General features: G+C 48.5%; 1 protein-coding gene across 1 annotated transcript in view; it reads right to left on the reverse strand.

The window, feature by feature from the left end:
• Positions 1-5,655: 5,655 nt before the first annotated feature.
• tenm4 (teneurin transmembrane protein 4) overlaps positions 5,656-22,755 on the reverse strand; it is a 191,243-nt gene continuing 174,143 nt past the window's right edge. Inside the window, exons 28-32 of the mRNA XM_086164949.1 lie at positions 22,023-22,258; positions 18,136-18,432; positions 14,372-15,986; positions 11,488-11,630; positions 5,656-7,504 (exon numbers count right to left, since the gene is read on the reverse strand). Of these exons, the coding sequence (XP_086021075.1) occupies positions 6,746-7,504; positions 11,488-11,630; positions 14,372-15,986; positions 18,136-18,432; positions 22,023-22,258 (3,050 nt within the window). The 3' untranslated portion in view covers positions 5,656-6,745. The remainder of the gene's footprint in view (positions 7,505-11,487; positions 11,631-14,371; positions 15,987-18,135; positions 18,433-22,022; positions 22,259-22,755) is intronic.

Below are 22,755 nucleotides of genomic sequence, written 5' to 3' on the forward strand. Positions count from 1 at the left end.
GACGGAGTGACCTTGATTATCCGAACACCGAGGCGGGGTCAAAAATGTCGGCGTATGTTTCTCGATCACGGCGAGCCAGAAGGTACCTCTCGCTGAGGTGAAGACTCCAGAGGCTCGTTTAAACAAATATATAACCCTCCCTGTATTACCAGCATCCTTTACGATGCTGCTGGTATCGCGCGCTTTTCATCCCCTCCGCCCGACCGCCGGTCGCAGCGAGGAAACCATGACCTTCGGGCGACCCGGAGAAAAATGGCGTTCGTTTCCCGAAAGCCCCGCGCCCCCTCTGAGTTATTTCGTCGCCGCCTCGTTCCGTCATCCCGGCGGCCGTCCAAACGAGACCGGGACCTCTGGGACACTCTGCATCATTCTTTACAGCCAATTGGTTGACCGACCCTCGCGCCATTAGCTTTTATTACCGGGGCCATCATTTGCATAACCGGTAGACGGTGGAATGTGGCCCGGCATGATTAAACCTGAATTTGTCCCGCTCTGTTCAGGAGCGAGGTTTACCAGGGCGCAGCAGATGTGCACCATCCTACCCATCGGTTATCTTCGGGCTACTGGGAAAAGTTGTGCAAGTGTTTCCACCTTCGCTGACGGTGGTTTTAATAACCGAGCGGTTCGTTTTCGCCGCTCCACGAGGAAACGAGATCTTCCAACAAGTGCGGAGTTATAGTGGCTGAGACTGACAGACGGCGAGATAAAAAGCACCAGGTGCGTCATTTTAGCAATTATTTCTTGGATTACATACAAGATTCATACTACTAATGGGTGGTCGGAGCAAAGCAAGAAACAACCCTCTTACAGATCTTACCTGCAGACGTCTTCGCCAGTGTTTATCTAGATCTCGGAGCCGTTGTTTAAATTACCAGCGAAAGGAAACAGATGGAGTGTGAAAGCTTCGTGCAGATTGTATCAGACTCAGCACAGGTAATAGGAAATAGTACTTGCCACCCTTGGCCGGCCGTGGCGGCAAAAACGAGCGAGATTCCTTTTTCGGAAAAGGGAAAATCTGAATGTATCCGCGCAAGAGATGAGATCATCCAGCGTACATACCTGCGGCCTGAGGTCCCGGACGTCCGGGATCCAGTATTCGTTCTGTTTAACGATACACGCGGCCTTAATTTCCATTGATTTCAGTAAATACACGCTGGGATTTGTTGCGGTGCGATAAATTGCGTTGATGATCTATTGCTCTAATAACCTCGAATTGGCGATCGATAACAATTCCGTCCCCTCATCGGCCAATAAAGTTGATCGGTGTTGTTTATTCGGACACGAGAGAGAGATTTGCTTTTAAGACTTTCTGGCGGGGATTGAGCGGGTTTATGTGCTAACGCGCGCCAATCTGGTGTGGATATCAGGGGTAGATGAGAGGTTGCATGTTTCTATGACAACAGGATGAACGAGTGAATGGTTGCATGTCTCTCGTCTCTCGGCCAATGACGTCTGGAAAGTGGTACATATCTGAATAAATGAGCCGTGGTTGTTTCCATAACTCCACAAAACATCTCTTACTGTCACAAAAGTGACCGATCGGTGGGAGTCCTTTGACTACCGGTAAAACAAACTCAACATTTGGGTTGTCAGGGGTCGTCACAGCAAATCAACCTTCTTCATCTAACCCTATTCTCTGTATCCTCCTCTCTCACATCAACTAACTTCATATCCTCTCTCACTATGTCCATAAATCTTCTCTTTGGTCTTCCTCTAGACCTCCTGCCTGGCAGCTCCACCTTCTACGCAGATCTTCACCAGGGTTTGGACATGAACAAAGGAGTGTTCATGTCCAAGCCATCTCAGTCATCACTTTGTCTCGGCCATACATGTCCTGCACCCCTGTGACATAGTTCTCCTTTTCCTTTGGTGGTCTTTTCCCTTCAGGGGTCGCCACAGCGAATCAACCCTCTCCATCTAACCCTATTCTCCTTATCCTCCTCTCTCACATCAACTAACTTCATATCTTCTCTCACTATGTCCCTAAATCTTCTCTTTGGTCTTCCTCGAGACCTCCTGCCTGGCAGCTCCACCTTCAGGAACCTTCTACCCTGATCTTCACCAGGGTTTGGACATGAGCAAAGGAGTGTTCATGTCCAAACCATCTCAGTCATCACTTTGTCTCGGCCATACATGTCTTGCACCCCTGTGACAAATTCTCCTTTTCCTTTGGTGCGCTTTACCCTTCAGGGGTCGCCACAGCGAATCAACCTTCTCCATCTAACCCCATTCTCTGTATCCTCCTCTCTCATACCAACTAACTTCATATCCTCTCTCACTATGTCCATAAATCTTCTCTTTTGTCTTCCTCTAGACCTCCAAGTCCAGCATCCGTTTACCTATATATTCACTATCCCTCCTTGGTGCATGACCGGACCATCTCTCCAAAACATCTAACATGTGCCGTCCCTCCGATGGACTCATTCCTGATCCTATCTATCCTCGTCACTCCCGAAGAGAACCTCAACATTTTCTCAACATCTGCAACCTCCAGCTCTGTCTTTTCGTCATTGTCACTGTTTCTAGGCCATACAGCATGGCTGCTTTCACCCCTGTCTTGTCCACCTTTCCCTCATTCTGGCTGATTTACTTCTATCGCATCGTACCCCTGACACAACCTGAAGGTTTGGGCTGTCACTGTTCCTGCAAAATACCTCATGATAAAGACTCCTGCGCATGCATTAATATCACAGATGCAAATATCTAACTTGGCGATCTCCCGAGGCGCCGGCATTGCCGACAAGTTGTTTATGAATAATTGCGGTTGTTCTGCGGAAAAGGAAAAAAAAAAACACAAAAAAACAAAGTCCGCCGCGATTTAATCGTCGTGCTCCGAGCGCAGGCACTTGAGGGGAGGTGACAGTCGTCGTAACCACGGCGGCCCCTTAACTCCAATCAGATGGGCTATTCATCATCAAGTGAGCCACGGCTGGCTGCTCGTTCTCCCCCGGCTATTTGCGCTGCTCGTAGCCGGAGGCGATGGCCTTGTGTCCCTCCGATGATTCAGCCCTTCTGGCTTTTGCCAGCACCGCCAGACGGTCAGTCTCAGCCTGACCTCTATTGTCACCAATTAAACTCAGAAAATACACCAAACTCCCGCGCTGAATCCCTAATTCTACAGAACACTTTGGTAAGATGTATAAGAAATAGATTTTCTTTTTCTGGCGTTGACAGAGCCGCAGCGTAGCGGCCTCCTCCGTTAGCGGGAGCTAAGATGGCGTCGTCTTGGTTCTTGCAGAGCACCGCAGGACCTCACAACGAGCACTTCCTCACGCAACAAATGTCCTTCCTCAAAAGAGCGCTTGGTCGAAATCACAACCGCAAATGTCGGAACTCACCCGTCTTCGAGTCCGCTCCGTTGCGATCGGGTCTGAAATTCTCCCACGGCCTGCGGCGAGCGGGTGTTTCACCTCCCCCGCCGCCTCCGCCGTCGCCCCGCGCCGGCGGCTAACTCCCCAGGCTGCTAACAGGATTAGCCCCCTCGGCTCCCGCTTTTTTTCAGCGCAGCTTTCAAGTTAAAAAAAGGATCGTCGCTACGTCTGAAGATGTAGGCTCTGACAGCTTCATTAACAGCTCCTGTCTGCACGGCACCCTCCAGGCTCGCTTGTCTTATGGCCGCTACATACAGTTAATGTATTTAATGTATGCTCTTGCTACATGCTTAGCATCTAATTCCCTCTAGGTCGCTAACAGGTGGTAGCACATGTTTGGCCAAATAAAGGCACTTGGTGCTACAACACATTAGCATCAAATTAGCATCACGGTCTTCAATGAGTCACCGGCGAGGAGTGGGATTCTAGTAGGAGGTTCTTCTGCTTGGAGTCTGCATGTTTTCTGTCCAAAAACGCGCAGGAGACCCTTATTGGAGACCCTAAATTGCCCAGATAGGTGAATGAATGTGAATTATTGTGTCTCCAGCAGACTGTTAAAGCTCCACCGTCGAACGGAAAGACTTTCCAACCTCGTGCCGTAATGCTAACACCATAATGCTAATGAGGTAGCGCGCTACTTCACATTGCCGCTTTGCTCTTTATTTATTCCTGTGTGCTGGTAAATGTGGAGAGAAATTTTCTAATGGATCATATTTACACTTCAGATTTAATTTTATTTAATTTATTATTACATTTTTTTTTCCACTTGTAATTTTAGCTAGCTTGTCTTTGCATATCTCGCTGCGGCTGCTAAACAATTTCCCAAGCATGGGCTCATCTCATCTGATTATCTACATGATTTCAAATGGGAGTGAATGGTTGCACGGTCTCAATATATATTTTATCCAAATTATGCTTATTATTGCTACGTTAACGGACCTTTTTCAAAAACTGTGTACATTGTACATTTGGTGAATGACGTGTGAATGACTTGTACATCTCTAAATGAAATGCGAATTATCGTGTGAATGAATCCGGCGTCATCACGACGCCGAGCGTAGCAGAAGATGGATGGATAATGAATGAATGAACCCACAGTGACGGTCGATGGCGGATTTGAGATAAATAGATATAAGCCGAAAATAATAAACACAAAATATTCCCTTTATTATTATTTTTTTTTCTACCTTAAGACTACACAGGGTCACCGATGTAGCTCTAAGAGGTATCTACATTTGCATTTTTATTTACAGCTTTACTCCACATCTTCGTATTTACACGGTCAAAGAGAAGCACTTTTAAACACAGTGTTGAGAACAAAACAAAAAGAAAAAAAATATCAAAATGAGCCAGAAACCTTAGAAAAAAAAGAAAGATGCAGTCTTTTATGACGCAACAGTTCCCAGTGCAAGATTCCACAATGCAAATATGCTTCATTCATATTATGTTGGACATACATTTACTTTTTTTTTTTCTTCTTTCTTTTTTGTTTTTTTTTTGGAACAGAATCACCCGACAGGGGATGACAGTGTGTTTTTCCAGACTGTCCCTGCACAGACATAAAAAAAAAAAAAAAAAAAAAAAAAGAAGAAAAATAAAAAAAATAAAACCAAGCGGAGTTAAAGGAGAGCGGAGGAGTTGCGCGGCAGCCTGGCACAGTTCATAAAGTATCATAAATCAACTCCGTGACACCATTTCCAAAATAGTCCCGACTCCTCTTGAGTTTTCACATAATGACATTTTTCTAAGCGGCGGAGTCAAATTATCCTTCGCCGGACGCTCGGAGGTGGGAGGAGGGAGCTGGAACGCGTCTGCGCGGGTTATTTTCCCCCCCAAGGTCGGCGCGTGGGGACGACCTTTAGTCTGTAAACGGAAAAAAGTGGCACACCTGTGGGTCAGGTGAACTTTGACCCCGGTCGGGGGGGGGGACTGGGGCGAAAGGGTTCGGCAGGGGGTGAAAGCACTTTCTACATTGACCTGCTGAAGGCGAAGGCATCTCCGATCTCTCATCCCCGCCGAAAAGCACGATTCCCCGCCGATCCTATTACGTCTTTAAGAAAAATAAGATAAAATAAAAACCTTCCACCTCATTGGACGACACGGCGAGGGACACGGATTGGGATACAAACACTGTCTTCGCGGCCGACGGGGAAGCCGGTCCAATGAAAAGACACCGATTTTAAAAAAATGAACCACCTCTTTGTAGTTTATTCCATGTTTTGAAACACCCTTAAGTATTGTTCAAGTACAACAATTAACAATAAAAGGGACAACAGTTCACATTTTCTTTTTTTTTTTCTTTGTTTTTTTTTTTTTTTTAATTTCAAGTTTGTTATACTGGTAGTTCATCATATAGCTATTTATAAAAACAAAACCGAAATGGGATTAAAAAAGAAAAAAAAAAAAAAAAAATCCTGTAAAATACCCTTTTCGTTGTTTAATACGGACCTCGATCCCCCCGGTCTTTGCCGCCCTTGTGGTTTCACCCAAGAGCAGTTTGACCAGCAATGTTTTCATTTTCCCGTTAAAAGAAAACAAATAGAACAAGTTTCGGAAATGAGGCTAACGCAAGAGATGAAGCGGCCTCGTATCCCCTTCGCCGGCTAAAGCCTCGATGGAGCGCTCGCGATGATCGTACGCGAGGAGGCGCGACTCCACGGATGAGTATCGGGGCCCCCTTCCTCTTAAAAAAAAAAAAAAAAAATTAAAATTACAAGACATCACACGGATGAAGGTGCTTTGACGAGTTCAGCCGGGGATTTTTCGATGAAGGGGGGGGGGGAGGGGGCCTCCGCCGCCGCCGACGGCAAAAAAAAAAAAAAAAAAAAAATCTCTCTCATCACTTCTGGATGACCGGGGCTACGAGGGTTTCGAGTATAAAAAAAAAAAAAAAAAGGAAAAAAAAGAAGTGATTAAAAGAGAGAAGGAATCTCCTTGGCTGAGGTGCAGAAAAAGGCAGAATGGAGAGCGAAAGTTGCGGTTTTAACAATCTTGCTTGTCTGGCGGCGAGGCGAAGCGAGGCGAGGCGAGGCGGCGCCGCGGACGCCCCCCCTCCCGCACGAAACAGAATCGCCAACATGGGGAGGGGAAACGGGAAGCCGCCGAAAAAAAAAAAACGGACGTCGTGAAGGTTCATCCCGTCGCAGTTTGAGACTCTTGAAAGAAGGAGGGCACTCTTCTATTAATACGGCGCAACCAATTGCAACCATGTTTTTTTTTTTTTTTTTTTTTTACAGTATATCAAAAACCATGTCGAGTACAGTCAAAGGAAAAAAAAAAAAAAAAAGGGAAAGAAAAGCGGGTTGTACCTAACTGTCTTTGGCAAGAAGTCCAGCGTCCGTCGTCTGAGTCTGTCGCTCGGGCCCATGTTCATGTCACCTCTTGCCCATTTCGCTCTGTCTCATGAAATGGATGTTGTTGACACTGTCCGCCAGCTCGGGGTACTGGTCGACGGAAACGACGTAGAACCCGTCGTAGCCCTGCACCTTCCCCGACCCCAGCAGCTGCTGCTTCTCTCCCTCGGTCCAGGTCCGCGAGCCCTCCTCGCCGTCCCTCAATCTCTGGCGCTCGCGGGCCCAGGCCTGGGTGACGGCCCTCTGGCGAGCCAGCTCCAACACCCGCGCCTTCTCCTCGTCCACGCTGCCGCCGTAGCGCGTGTTCAGGCACAGCGCGCCGTGCTGCAGCTGGATGTCGGTGATGCGCCTAGTCCTGCCGTTGAGGACGGTGTTGATCTGGGTAACGGTGACGTTGACGCCGGTCTCCAACGTGCGGCGGCCGACCGTCATGCCGATGAGCGCCAGGTCCCCCTCCACCGAGCCCAGCTTGACGAAATAGTGGGTGTCCTCTCCGCCGATGGTGAAGTGAAGGTCTCCCAGGTAGACGGCGTCGTTCAGAACCGCCGCCATCCGTCGCCCGTCCTCGTTGGCCAGGCTGATGATGTCGGTGTGGATGCGTCCGTCGCGGATGGCGAATTTCACCCCCTTTCCGAAGACGGAGCCCACGGAGGCGAAGACGTTCTTGTCCCGGTTCTGCGGGCAGCCGGCGCTCCTGGCGCGGTAGATCTGCCCGAAACGCTCCAGCTTCACGAAGGCCTTCAGCTGCCTCTGGACTTCACACTGGACGCCGAGTAAAGACTGCAAAACAAAAACACGCGTTTCCCGGTTAGTCAGGAAGTCAGTCCTTCCAGAGCGACGCATCCTCACTCCCAAGGCGGCAACCGCCTGACGAAACGTCGCCGTAGCGTCACATGCTAAGCGTCCACTTTCTGTTGTAAAATCAACACAAGATTTCTCACAGTGATCCGCAATCGAAGCTCGACATCTCCGTAAAAATAAACCCTCGGCCGTACGTTTTCTTCAGTAGCGCAACGCGTACACTATCGATGTCGGACGATGTCGGGGGCATCGCGTGCATTCAAGGTAGAGGCAGAGGTGTTTGGCAGCAAACGCGCGTCCCTTCTGATCCTCCGCGACAGCCATGATATTTCAAAAAAAAGGGTGAAATTACCGCCTTCTGACAGCCGCGCCGGGGCAAATACGAAACGGGGAATCTGCTGATAACCCGCGCATGCATCTCGCTCCCGGAGGGGATCGGGGCCCACAGATACCGAGTTCCCCCTTCGGCCAAAATTAATACCCTGTCCTAATTTCTCTTGACAAGAAGGGACTGCGAGGGAAGAGGGAGACACGTGAAAACGGCGGAGCGCTAATAAATGCTGTCTGGCCGGCGTGCGGGGAGAGACCGTCGCCCGAGCTGGTTTGAGCGGCGACACGAAAGGCTCGCCAACATTCTGGCTTCTCGCCGCGGCTCCGGTTGAGGCCGCGAGCGAACCGCCGTCGCCGATGGCCGCCCGCGGGGTCGGGACGTTCGTTCCGAAGCCTTCCTGACAGCTTCTATTTCCGTCGCCGAACCCCGGGCTGGGGAAGCGACCGGCGGAGGACGCTGCACGCGGAAAGGGAAGACGTGGCGGCGAGCTGAAAGCGAGTGCGATGACGCCATAAGACTCCCTCCGACGGGGGCGAAACGGGGGCTCGGTTGAAAGAAGACGTCGAAACGATATAAAAAGAAATACCTTCCCGCCTCCGTTAAAATGGGACGGCAGGTACGGCGGCGTGTACAACATACAGTTTTACGGCCGCGTTTATGCTTCAAAGAATCCTCCGTTTTAATTAGGCCGGTCTGGCCATCTGCAGCGGCGCAGACCAGCCCAGTGCACCATTTTCAAAGCAGAAAATTCTAGGAGAAAAAATAAATATTTAAAGAAAAAAAAAAAAAAAAAAAAATCCTCATACAAGGAGTTAAGGCTAATTATCTCAACCTTTCTCTGCATATCGTTTACATTAATTATTCCAGAGGTGTTCTCTTAAAGGGGGAGGATAGGAGCCCGGGTTCTGGGGCGCTCGGGCTTTTTAAACCCTTACAGTTGCATTATTTCTTGGAAATGTTAAAACTTTGTTTAAGCTGGTTTAAAGAAAAAAAAAAACAAAAAAAAAAAGAGTGGTTAGTCCTTCTGCCTCACAGCTAAAAGGTCCCTACTCTGTTTCTTTTTTTTTTCTTTTTTCTTTTCTTGCAGGTCATGTTCCTCTCGTCTCCGCGTGGGGTTCCTTCGGGTTTTCTGATTTCCACAAGCAATCCAAAAACATGCAGGAGGTTCGAACGCCGAACTGTGAATGAACGTGTGAACGAATGGTTGTATGTTCGCTAATAACATCATGAGATCTCATCTCACTGGCCAACTGGCTGTTTTCACAGGTAACTATGGCAACCACCATATTTTATTATCTTTATTTATCTATTTCTGTTCATCTTATTGTGTTTAATTTGTGTTCGGATCCTCGAGAGTGCTGATAATACTCTTGCTGGTCGATAAAGGTTCGATAACCAGTAGCTTTACGCCGTGGGAGTCGAAGTGAGCCACGAGGGATTGTATCTGAAAAGAAATAAAAACAAATCAATAAAGAAATGGAGAAAACTTGCATGGTCCCTGGATCCCCTGTTGTCTGAATACACCGAGAAAAGCTCTTCTTCCTGAAGTGGAGTGTTAAAGCACAGATTGAGCTGAAATGTGTCGGTAGGTTCTGTCCAGTAAGCCAAACATGCAAGCTGTTAGCATGTAACTGCTAGCAAAGGGAAGCCCAGTACATCGATCTAGCGCTTGATCGCAAAGGTAGCATTTGTCAATCGCATGGTATTAAAAAAATAGACCAGCTGATCACTAAATTTGTCACAGCCAGTCTGACATCTGACCTTTTCTGACACATGGGTGACCGCGCATGCGCTTACAACGGTGCTAAGTGCTATAAAACTCTAGCAAGCTACTCTAGTAGCTACTGTCTATACCTCCTTGGCTGAGTCACGGCAAAAAATGTAGTATTGTGCGATATGGGTTCATGGGTACATATAAAGAATTCTCAAAATAATTAAACATAAATATAGGTTTTGCTTTGTGTTTTTAGCTCGCACGGTGAAAAGGTGTGTGCACCCCTGTGCTAGCGCTACTGCTATGATTAGCGACAACCGACCGTTGTTCAAATGACGGCGGCGCAAAAAGGGGTAGTGGCCCCGCAGGCGTTCAGCATGGTCCCAGCAGTATTATTGTAACATGCTAGCTATTAGCATGTAACTGCTAGCGCTACTGTTATTATTAGCACGAGATCATTTGTAGCCGTCTCTCCCAGACATTGATATCACTCTCTTGCCATCTAGGATAATATAAGATAACACTTTATTGATCCCCATAGGGGAAATTCGCTTGTCACAGCAGCGCAACAACAATAAATATGAATATACATATAAATAGAAGAGAAAATTAAAAGGACGAAGACAATAACAAGGATAAAAATAAGCAGGATGAGAAGGAAATTATTAAAAAAGTAGATAACAGAATGACAACAACATGTTTCTTGGTTGAAACAGAAGGCCTTCCACACTGAGCCCTGATCCCTTCCAAAGCTTCCAGGTGATAAATTCCCTGCGCTTGTGGGAATGTACGGGTTCTGCGGATCATTTGAAAAAGCCTGGTCCGGACCTGCTCTCCGTGGAAAACGCCATCAGACAGACACGTTGTGATTCGGCGGCGTATAAATAAAGCATGACTTGACACTTTGTTCAGGGATTCGGCGCGCGGTAGAAAACGTAAGTCGGACGCGGGAGTCGGTCCCGCGAGGCGGAGCTGACGGTACAAAAGGACACGGCTGGGAATTCCACTCCTATTTGTTTTGCACTTCGGACGACGGCGAACCGACAACGTATTTTTACGCTTCCCGGCTCTTGTTTCCGGCGCGATATCCACGGCGAAATATCTTTGAAAAAACCTCGCTTGGGAGCGCAGCGGGAGAGGGCAACCACGGGCCGGGGACTCCTTCGTAAGCATACCGATCGCGCGTTTAGAAATAAATGAGGTAACACGGCGAAATAAGCCGAGGATGTGCGTGCTATCAGCTTAAATTTTGCATATTCGAGCAGGAAAGCATCATCTGCTTTTGACTGAACGGCCGGCTTAACGTGCAAGCTTCAATAACGGCCGCGGATCAGATCATAGCTTCCAATTTTAGTCGACCCCCATATGGGATCGTCACCCTTGCTTTCAGGCTACGAAGAGCAGACGCATCTTTTGACAGCGGCAAACAGCGAGGGCGGGTTCAGGTGGCGGCCGGGGTGTCACTTAACACCAACCCGAAGCCTCTCGATGGGTGGCATTCACTTGTCCGGCTGTAACCGAAGCCCCCCGAAAACAACGGTGGCCTCTTCAATAATTCAGGTGAGTTCAGGCGAGGTTGAAAGGGGTTGATAAATGCGGGAATCAGAGCATGTCTGCTAATTCTCAGACCTTGGCCGAGGGTGTAAGGCTGAGATGAAATCAATGTGCCGGCGGTGGAGGGAAGGGAGAGTGAATTTCCCTAATGGCAGGACAATTACAAGGGCTGTTTAGTCTGACCCCGTTCCCCGAGATGAGAACCAGGGGGTTGGGACCTTCCTCGCCCCGCCGTGTTTTGGCCTGATAGAAGCAGCTCCTGCGGGATCGTGGCTACGCAGAGCATGTCTTTTTGCTACCCACGTAAGCGGCAGGGTCGGGAGAGCGCCGTCCCGACGGGCGAGGGCGTCGGCTTTACCGTACCTTGGTGCTGTCCCACTCCTGCGTCTTGATCTGGGTGCGGACCAGCTCGTAGGAGGGCTCCATGGTGTCGGTGTTGGGCTTGCGGTAGCCGGGGATGACGTTGTACAGCTGGAATCCAAAGGTCACCAACCAGCTATTCACATCTGCGGAGAGCGAACCCACAGACAACGGTGAGGCGAACGCGCGACAACGGGCGCGAACACTCCCGGCAGCCGTTTGAAATTAATATTAATAGTTTGACATTCAGTCGTCGAGTGGCTGTCTCCTTGAAATACTCTTCACTTGGCCCCGAAGACCCGATTCGCGCGTGAAAGAGGACGAGTCGCAATAAACACTCGAGATGCCGGCGATGACTCATGTCTGCAGGTGCCGTATAATGTCACCCAGCTGGGGTCCCGAGGAACGGCGGGCGACATCTGAGGTGGTCTGCGGCGCCTTGGATAATTACGCGCCATCGCGAAGAAGCCGAGACTCAGGCTCAAGGTATTTTGAACACTCAGCAGGTTTTCTTTTTTTTTTTTCTCTGTGGCAATATTTCCTTTTCTAATGAGATGCTGGGAAAAAAAAAAAAAAAAAAAACGGAGGAAGGCGATGCGTCTGCAACGGCATGATAATGCGGCTCATTGTACGACGGCGAGGCGCCGCTATAGCTGCTAACGCCGTCCCTTGTGATACGTTGTCATTAATTCGGAATATCACAGAGCAGGCTGAGGACTTCAAGCAAAGCCGGCATTGCTTGAGTCATTTGTTTATTGGTTCATCGATGTGTGTGTGTGTGTGTGTGTGCTGAATCACTGCTCCCAACACATGGGGGGCAAGTTTGTCACGGATTGGCGGTGGCACATTCCGGCGCCTGACAATGCTCTTCTTAAATAAGAATTTTGTTAAAGGACAATGAAAGGACCTCGGTAATTTAGTGAAAGGAATGGAAATGTCAGCGCTATCAATCACCGCGGAGGCAGTATATCTAAAAGTCTACTTAGCATTCAAATGCCAGTTGGCTCCAAAACGGCGGCCTGTGAAGCTGAACAGCTCCTTTGTTTGGCAGTTTAATGGCTTTGTTGAACAGAAAGAAAATACAAGCTTTGATTTCACCCGAACACAAATATGAATTAAACAATTTGTGAATGAAACGCGCCTGATGCCGATTGTTTCTTTTTTTTTTTTTATTTATGAAGAGAAAGACGTCGTCGGCGCCGAGTTTTTGCTAGCCGCTACATGCGTCTCCTCGGCTCAACTCCCCTCGCCGGGGATGTTTTTTTTTTTTCCCCGCCATTTACCTGCCACACATTTCTGGAAAGGGATGTGAGAGAACGCCCCAAAGCTCAAAGCCTCCGCTGAAATTATACCCCTTTGTGGCGGTAATGGCTATTTGTTGATTATTATTATCGGGCATGCTTTAGCTCAGGGTGTGCTTTCTATGCTAGACGGAGGCAAATTTAGAAAAGGGGGGGTTGCGAGGGAAGGGGGGGGGCAAAACAGTCATGGGCAGATAATTTGCGGCTCGCGGGGAATTCTCAAAAGCGTCTCGGGACCCGGCCGCGTCTTTCCCCGATTATTTCCGAGGCGACCTCGGTCTGAACGGTCACATCTGAATTCAGGTGGGGTTTTCATCACTCACGCTGACATTTCTGTGCCGGCGAGACTCGCTCCTCGGTGAATACAAATGGTGGATGGATGGATTCGGCGGGCGGGGAGGGGGAAGGCGAATGCGGCGTCGGAAGCGGGACTCGTAAATCTGACCTCTGTGACTTCCGCTGCTTTGCTAAGGCTAAAGGGCGAGCAGACGAAAGACACCCGGCAGCTCCGTTTCGCCTTTCCAACTTCACGACACCAAACCGACGCCGATAATCTTTTTCAGGTGATCCCGCGCGAAGCCGACGGGCCGGGATTGCGATTTGGCTCGCCATTCCCGCGCGAGTTGTTTAGATCTCATAAGTTTTCCGAGGGGCGAACAAACGTCCGACCGCCGATGCGGTTTAACGTGGGCGCGGGGGCGTCGAGGAAAAGTGAAAGGTTCTTTAAAAAAAAAAAAAAAACCCGGAAAGTCAGAGACGTCGGAGACTCAAAGCTAACAGAACGGTAATTGTCGGATGATCTGCCAGATCTTCCATGGATCCCGGCCGTGTCCTGCTGGATAAACCCCGCTGTCAGCTGTTAGCGCTACCTCACGGCTCTGCCAACGCCGGCTCTATTTCTGCTCCTCCTTATCATCGTCTGCTCACCGTTTCAGCGGCGCCTATTGCACACTGACGCGCCGAGCACCGAACGCTATCACCTCTTATTGTTCTCCGGCAGATTTACGGCAATTCGAGGACAGTGAGTAGCTCAAGCTGAAACGTATATGTCAACCGCGGCGGCGGCGTGAATACGAATATATTAACGTGTTTGATGTGCTACAGCTAAGCGGCTAATAGCTCCCAAGAAGTGCGCGGTACCCTTTTTTTTTTTTAACGGCTGACAAAAAAAAAAAAAAATCCGAAAACAGCGAGATTTGCTGCACTGCGAGCAGCGGCGCTTTTCGCACGGGAGTACGAACCCTCTCCTCCCGCTTGACGTGTAATTTCAGCACCATAAAAAGAAACATTTATTATTGATGCCTCTGGTGGGACCGGGTTGAACATCTGTCCACAGGCCCATACTGAAAACATATAAGTTTCGATTATTTTGAAGGTTCTTGTGATGCATATTTATATACGCGCGGCGGATAAATATTTCACGCGGAATGATTCATTTCATTTTCTATTTAAGACTCCCCGCTCCAAAAGCTTGAAGCTTAAATAACCTGGATTTGCCATCAGAGAGACATGAGGAAGTATGTCTTCGGAACAAACGCGGGCGTGTAGAACATTTAGAAAAACGGAGGTCGCTTCCGTTAGCTTACCTGTCATGTAGCATCTTATCTCCTCGTTGTTGCTCAGGGGGTTGTTGCTCTTGAACATGTACAAGTTGAACGGCACGATGTGGTTGCTGTTGAGGCGTTTCCAGATGTCGTGGTCCGGAGTTGTCCAGCGGCCCGCCAGGACGTCGTAGTCCCTTCGGCCCATGTGGACCAGTCGGCTCAGGGGCTCGTAGAGGCCTCCTTGGTAGCCAATGACGAGCTGGAAAGAGGGGTTGGTGTCCAGATAAACCTCCCCGAACGCGGTGTGGAGCACCTGCTTGATCATGTGGCCCGACCCGCTGAACACCGCCAGAGGGGTGCCGATGTTATCGCAGGCCACGTAAAACTCGTCCCCGCTGCTCAGCTCCATGGCGAACAGGTGCCCCTGCAGGTCGTAGTACAGCGAGGTGATCTCCGAGCTGGAGTGGTTGTACATGTGGGTGACCCGAGTGGGGCTGGACAAGTCGGCGTAGAAGAACTGCAGATGGTGGCCGGCGCTGTTCCTGCTGGAGACCCTCCTGCCGAGGCCGTCGTAGCGATACCGAATGGTCCAGCCGCTCACTTTGTTGTACACTTTGACCAGCAGGCCCGCCGAGTTGTACTCGAAGTGGTCGTTTCCGCGCTGCTTGAGAAACCCGTCCTCGTCCATCCGGTACTGGACGTCGCCCAGGCGGGTGATGCGGTCCCTGATGTCGTAACGCAACGGCGTCAAGCGCGCGCTGTTGCCGGGGCTGAGCAGGTGGAGGTTGCCGTTCAGGTCGTAGCTGTATCTCCACAGAGCTTTGTCGTTGATGGAGACCACCTGGAGCTGCCCGTCGGAGTCGTACTCGTAGCTGTAGCGCGTGGTGTTGGCGTAAGGGCCCACTTTCAGCTCCTTGGCCACCACGCGCCCCATGTTGTCGTACTGCACCATCATCCAGTACATGAGCGAGCGAAAGATCTCGTACTGGACCTCCTTTACCCGGCCGTAAGCGTCGAAGTGCTTGGTGTGGGTCATGACCGCCGTGGTGATGATCTGATTGATGTCGTAGTAGATGACGCCGAATTTGCCGAACTGCTCCGTCTTGCCGGACACGTCGTCGTAGCGGTACAGGTCGATCGGCAGCGGCGTCTCGTTGATGACGGCCTGCATGCTGGTGACGCGGAAACTGTTGTCGTAGACGTAATCGAACCTGGCGTTCACCATGCCCTCCTCGCTGAATCTGAAAATCTGCCTGTCGATCAGGGGGCCGATCTGGCGGTAGCGGATGGTGCAGGTGAAGCCCTCGCTCTGCAGGTTCACCGTCTTGAGCATACCGGCCACCTCGTCGTAGGAGAAGCCGATGCGCGTGGTGTCGTAGAGGATCTCCAGCAGCTTGGACAGCTTGCCGTATTTGTAGATGACCCTGCGGCCCGTGCCCAGGTAGGTGGTCTGCAGGAGTTGGCCTTCCTCGCTGTAGTCCTGGAGTACCGACGCGTTGCCCTCAGGAGGCCGATAGGTGTTTCTGTAGTAGCCGACGGAAAGGGACGTCTCAAGGGTCTGCCGTGCCACGTTGGGCATGGTGACCGAGTGGAGTCGATCGTTTTTGTCGAATTCAAATATATACTGCCTCTGGCTGTAGAGCAGCAGCACCATGGACTGCAAAGAAAGAGAGGAGGGATACCATTGGAGGGATTTTTCCAGACGTTAATTATTTAGGCATAAATCAACCGCGACTGTTAGAGTTCTGCTCTGCGCATGAACGTTCATAGAGTCCTAAAAATAATATTAAATAACACAAGGATTATTAAAAATCTGACTCCTTTCATGTCTAAAAAAGGCCATTAAAACAGAATTACAGCTCACACATACGAGTGTTTGGTCATATTCCATTTCATGCCCGTGAATTTCAAGCGAAGTAAAACCTCTGACAAAAACAAATGAAATTTTACTTCCCGCTGTTGACGCTACTCATATTCTTCTCCCGATATCGGGATTCGCAAGCCTTTCAACCCACGGGGAAGCGACTTCGGCTGAGATCTCCGGAACTTATCGGTGAACCGTCGACGTCGGAGCGGCGCGCTGACTGTCTGGCATTATCTCATCACGCGTCGCGCTGGAGAATCGCCGCGCCTCAACTTCACCCCATCAAGTCTGCCCCGCAATTAGCGCTGGGGAACGTGACATTTCACTGTTGCTCTCCTCGGAGCCATGTCGAGGCTGAACTTTGCCAGCTGACTTTTGGTAGCACCGCCGCGCCGCAGCGACAGCTTTTAATTACATTTCTGATGGTATCGAAGCCGGAGACCGATAAGGCGGCGCGGGAAAAAATGCCGGTGGAAAGCAAGATAAATCCAGCCTTAAGGGTTCTCGCGCCGGTGCGTTCACGTCCCGGCAGCTTTTTGGCGCTAGCTAACTTTGAGGTGAGGCGGTTAGCGCCGCTGCCTCACCTCAAGAGGGTTCCTGGTTCGGTTTTGACAGGAGTCTCCACGTTCTCCCCGTCTGAGCGAGTTCCTCGGGTTCCTCCCGAAATACAAAAATACGCGAGAGCTTCGCTGGAGACCCTACGTGTGAATGAATGACTCAACTGTGTGTCGCTATATGACGTCTGAATGAGAGGGTGAATGGTTGTACCGTAATTTCTGGACTATAAGACGCTACTTTTTTTCAAACGCTTTGAACACGTAATCATTAGAAAATGGATGGATGGATGGACATTTCCTTGTGTTATTTATTATTCATCTTTTTCATCGGCCATGTTACAGGCACTGTTTGGAAAAAAGAGCATTTCCAGTTTGTATTTGTGGATGCTACCGGTATGTATCTAATTAATAGTAAAAAAGAAAATGTTTCTGTTTAAATATCTCATGTAACAAGAGTGCGGGCTATTTATGTACACATATATTTATCTAGTTATTTTTAGGTGGTGTGGCTTATATTGAGGTTTGCTCAAAAGATGGGTGAACCCCATCTTTCAACCAATGACAACTGGGATAGGCCCCATAATGAATGAATGAATGACCTTAAATTAGAACAATAAATACACTGCTCAAAAAAATAAAGGGAACACTTAAAAAACACATCCTAGATCTAAATGAATGAAATATTCTTATGAAATACTTTGCTCTTTACACAGTTGAATGTGCTGACAACGAAATCACACAAAAATGATCAATGGAAATCAATTGTATCAACCCATGGAGGTCTGGATTAGGAATCACACTCAAAATTAAAGTGTAAAAACAAACTCCAGGCTGATCCAACTTTGATGTAATGTCCTTAAAACAAGTCAAAATGAATCTGTGTTGCTTCCTGAGTGGACACTATGATTTCACACAAGTGTGATTGACTTGGAGTTACAGTGTGTTGTTCAAGTGTTCCCTTTATTTTTTTGAGCAGTATATTTATTATTATTATTATTGTTATTCTAATTATTATTATTATTATTATTACTATTTAAATTATTTAAATTATTTCAACGATTATTATTATTATTATTATTTTTTTTTAATTATTGATCTAATTATTACTATCATTTCAATTACTTATCATTATAATTATTATTATTATTATTATTATTATTATTTAGTCACAATCTGTTATGCATACAGCACAACATCTTGAACTTTGACCTCTGTATTTCCATCAAGGAGGGGTTCAGGGTCTTGCTCAACAACACCCGGAGGAGCTTGTGAATCGAACCAGGAGTGTCGGGTCCTGATCTGAGTAGCGCTGCTTGGTTTGTCGGAGCTTTTAATGTTATCTATTATTGTACTTTCATCCCGTGATGAAACGCTCACATCCGTACCTTCTCCAGGTAGGTGTAGCTCCAGGATTTACCATCGGCGAATATTTGGGACGAGAGCCTGCCGTTCTGGTCGTACTCCATGCGCACGGACATGGTGCCTCTTTGGATGCCCGCCACGTGCCCCCCGGGCGAGTAGGTCACGTTGACCCCGTTCAGACGGCTGCTCGGCGCCCAAAGCGTGGGCCGCCCGGCGTGGTCGTAGTGGATCCGCAGCGTGAACTTCCTGTGGTCGTCGTAGACCTTCTCCGTCCTGGTGATCCGGTCGAAGTCCAGCGAGAGCAGGTTCCTGTTGTGAACCTGCCGGACAGAGAGATGAATCAGTCGGGAAGAAACGCGAGGCCAAATATGGGCATAAACAGACTTGTATGTTTTAATAACCAAGAAGAATCGCTCCACTGTTGTTCTGAAGTGGGACCTTCAGGGAAAGAGAAACTATAATCACAGGGTGATTAGATCATATTCTCTCTTTTAATTACAATAAATTAGCTGTATCTCAGGGCCACCGACGGAAGAATTCATTCATAACCGCATGTATTTATGTGGAATTCAACAAGGCATTAATGTAAAATCTGGCCCGCTCACGCAAAGAGCATTGGATACTTTAAAAACATTTGATTTCCGCAAAATCCACCGCCAACCGTTGTTCAAATGAGCAGAAAGACACCGAGGACTGTTCTACCTCTGGCCTATTTATATATTAATGCATAATATTGGCTCATACTAGCTATTAGCATGTAGCTGCTAGTGCTACTGTTATCACGAGCATGAAATCTTGTTCCCGTCTTTCCCAAACACTCATAACTCACTCCGTCTCCGTGGCAACCTTGCCTTCCGTCTCCCCGTCCTTCTCTTGGTCTCTCGGTCGAGGCGGAAGGACGACATTCGGCGCAAACGTAAAAGTTCGACTTGACTCGTCTGATGTTAGCAAAGACCAAAACGTAGCCAGGTTTTGTCCAACAACCGCGATGACAACTGCTCTTTGAAATGTGCGTCAAAGCTAAAACTGTTGGAGCTTTTTAACAGTATCTGAATGATTTGTCTTTTCCCCGTTACTTTATGTTGCCGTAAATTCCGGCATATAAGCCGCTACTTTTTTCACACTCTTTGAGACTTTTACAACGACGCGGCTAATTTACCGTAATTTCCGGACGATAAGCCGCGACTTTTTTCACGTAAACAACGCTGCGGCTAATATATGGACTTTTTTTTTGGGGTGGCTGACGAGCTTCACGCCGCTAAAACATTTCTCCTCGTCACATCGGACCGATGAAATGACCGGGAAATTCTGAGACCGTTCAACTCCGACACCGAAGACGACGACTTTGACGGTTTTAGTGCGCAGGAGGAAGCCCGAGATAGCGATCGGCTAGCCGGTGCGGCTTATATTGAGGTGCGCTCAATAGTCCGGTAATTACGGTATGTATTTTTCTAGGGTAATTACGGTAGCTTCCAACACCGTCAAAGTGGACAAATGAAACTGTTTCTTCGATAATTCTTCAGATCCGCCCATTTTGCGCTAATTGGACCTGAAAAAGACACGCAGAAATGAATTTTGATGCGGCATCTGTTCTGACAAAAAAAAATCTTCCCGGTAACACCCTGGTGTGTTAATATCTCATGTTTCAACGGGGACACCTGCGGCTTATAGACAACTTATTTCTTTATACGCTCTATAGTTTACGATACATAAAGCCGCTTCTGTTTTGGCAGCATTGGGGGGTTCAGCAAGGAGCGTCGCCTTTTTCAATCTCACGGTGAGAGAACCACTCTTGGGTCCTCGGGACAATTACATCGTGGGCAATTAACGTCACCGATACCCGACTGCAGGGGTTACTTTACGCTAAAAGCAACAGATTCGCGAAAAAGGCTTCGGAGGCAATCTGACCCCGATGCCAGAGGCAGTAACAATAAGAAAAGGTGAGCGATCTTATCCGCTATTTATACTTCCTGCGTGGAGCCGCGGTGACACGAGTGAAATTACTGGCGAATGTGAAATTACTATTATAGCTCTTAGGCGGCCATCTGTTAAAGTAAATAGCTTCGGCGCTGTGATATTCTTCTTGGGTGAAAGAGCATTGGACATCGGATTCGGTGTTTTTCGTGCTCTTTCACAGGAAGTCTGAATGGAGATTTGCTCTCAAAAAAGGAATCTGCCCACATTGATGGGAATTAAAAGCCGGCCAATTAAAAAAAATCCAATATTCGTGATAGAAACTGTCCGGCGCAACGGCGACATCCGATCTAATGAGATTCTCCTGCCACGTTTCGGGATTTCGTCTTCGTCGGTTTCCCGCGTAACAAGGCGATAAAACTTCATTTCTAATTTCGAGGATCCACCACGGCAGGCAAACCGGTCGATCCGAGAGGCGGGACGTGTTTCCATGGAGAGACGGTCGCGCCTTCCCCCTTCCCCTCCCCCCCCGCGGCCATAAATCACGAACATACCCCTGCGGAGGCGGGGCGAGGTGGAACGCCACGCGCTTCCCGAAGACAAGGTAAACCGTCGGCCTCATGAACCCGACGGCGATCCGAGCGCCGGGCGACAAAGTCGGACTGTGACGGATGATCTTTACTCGGCGAAGATCCATGAATATAGAGCCTCCTCCGCCGCCTGTCCGCCTTGTCCCTTCCCTCATGCATCAGCGGCCTCTTGTTCAAGATTCCTCCCCCGCGTTGCCACACACTCACCCAGCCACCCACATAATATCACTTGACATGCCACTCAAGGTCGCTCAATGATTCCAGCCCTGTTCATCCCCCCCTGTTCTTGCCATTAGGCTGCTCCCATTTCCCATCTCGCCCTCGGGGCCGTTGTCTGTAACATACATTAGAAGCTTTCACTCCCGAAGGGACAGCGGGGGCCATTAAATGAACATCCAATGACAGACAAAGTGGCACCTCCCCATTAGCTTTGCCGGAGAACGCGGACAACTTAACAAAAGCTGTTGTTTGCCTTTTCCGAGCCAAGGCAAACAAAACCGGACGATCTCAACGGATGTCTTTTAATTGGCGCCCCATTGAATACCTGTTAGGGTCGGGTCGTTTATCCCGGACCAATGATCCGTGCGGGTTTAGTTAGCGGGTAACCGCTCACATCTGGGTTCTCCACCCCCTCCGTGATGTGATTTTTAGACCCGGGTCACACGTGAACACGTGCGACCATTCATTGCCTCGCTAACGTTTCATATCGCGACATAAAACTTGTTCACAAATCCAGACAATTTTGCCTCCTGTGTGTTAGTTTTTTTTGTTTTTTGGACCCCCAAATCTGAGAGCTTCTCGCTGTGAGGCAGCGCAAGTCAAATTCAACCTCATGCAAAAAATAAAAAAAATCATCAATAATCTCCATTGTAATTGCAATTTCCATTGTTTTCTCATCGACATTGTCATTCCAGATAGGTTTCTATTCAGACCCAATGCGTGTTTAAGAAAAAGCACGAGGTCTCCATAATTGAGATACAGCTGCCAGAGGGCCTGATAAAAAAATAGGAAGTATAATAGTCCATTTTTGACCAGGAGGAAAAAAAAAACAAAAAAAAAAAACAGCTTTTAACAGAACGGAGGGAAATTCTGATTTCGCTTGAAATTTAGGCGTTTCTTTTTCTCACGTTATCTCGCAAAGGCCGCGGCGCAAGAAAGAGACTGGACGGAAGAGCGCGGAAGAGGTTGAACGTCCGGCTATCTGAAACCCTCGTGGGTTTGGGATTCGGTAAAAAAAAAAAAAAAAAAAAAAAAAAAAAAAAAAAGAGCTGCGTTTAAATGCATTTTTTTTTTTTTTTTTTAAAGAGATCGCAAGTTTCCCTGGATCAGCAGTCACCTTGCCTTTTTTTTTTTTTTTTTTTTTCATTTATTTAAAAAACCCAAGGACACTTATTTCCACGGCTTACCCTGAGCCGGCGTCCGTACACGGTGACCTGGCCGCGAGCTTGCTCCTTCCTCTGCCTCCACTCCACCAGGTTGAGGCCGTTGTCCAAGGCCAGGGTGATGTTCCTCTTGCTGACGGTGGGGTTGACGGTGCCGGCCAGCAGGTGGGGCTCCGTCTGCAGGGACACCTCCATGCCGTTGGCCAGCACGAGACGCAGGGAACCATCCAGCCCGATGAAATAGCTGTTCCGCACTTGATCTGAGCGAGGTAGAGGGGAAACAGAAGGCGAGAGACAATTAAAAAAAAAAAAAAAAAAAAGGTGTAATTCGCGGACTCGGGCTAATATTCTCACTGGAATCGCAAACGTGACCCAAAAAAAAAAATGCGCGCCCTGGAAAAGAAAAGCCTCTCGCAGCAGTATTTACCTGATGGTGTGCAATAACTTTGGGTGTGTGACAACAAAGATAAATAGTGAGGGGGGTTTCAATGCGCCAGTAAAGTTCTTACAGTCGCTGCTGCGGCAGCCTGGCGGATACCGGGGGTGTGTTGGGGATGAGCGGTAGCGGTGGTGGAGGGGTGAAACTATCAAAGCAACTTGCCTGGGGTCACTGAGGAGGCAGCCCAAAACACACACACACACACACACATACACACAAATACTGCCAAGACGTTCCCATCAAAGAGTCATGCGATGATGGTTGAAGCGGGGAAGATAACGCTAGCTGCCTCTGAAGCTTTTTTTTTTTTTTGCACGA

The sequence above is a fragment of the Fistularia commersonii genome, chromosome 18, assembly GCF_037954325.1.
Source record: "Fistularia commersonii isolate RoL2024-O1a breed Wild chromosome 18, RoL_Fcom_v1.0, whole genome shotgun sequence".
Lineage (NCBI taxonomy): Eukaryota > Metazoa > Chordata > Actinopteri > Syngnathiformes > Fistulariidae > Fistularia > Fistularia commersonii.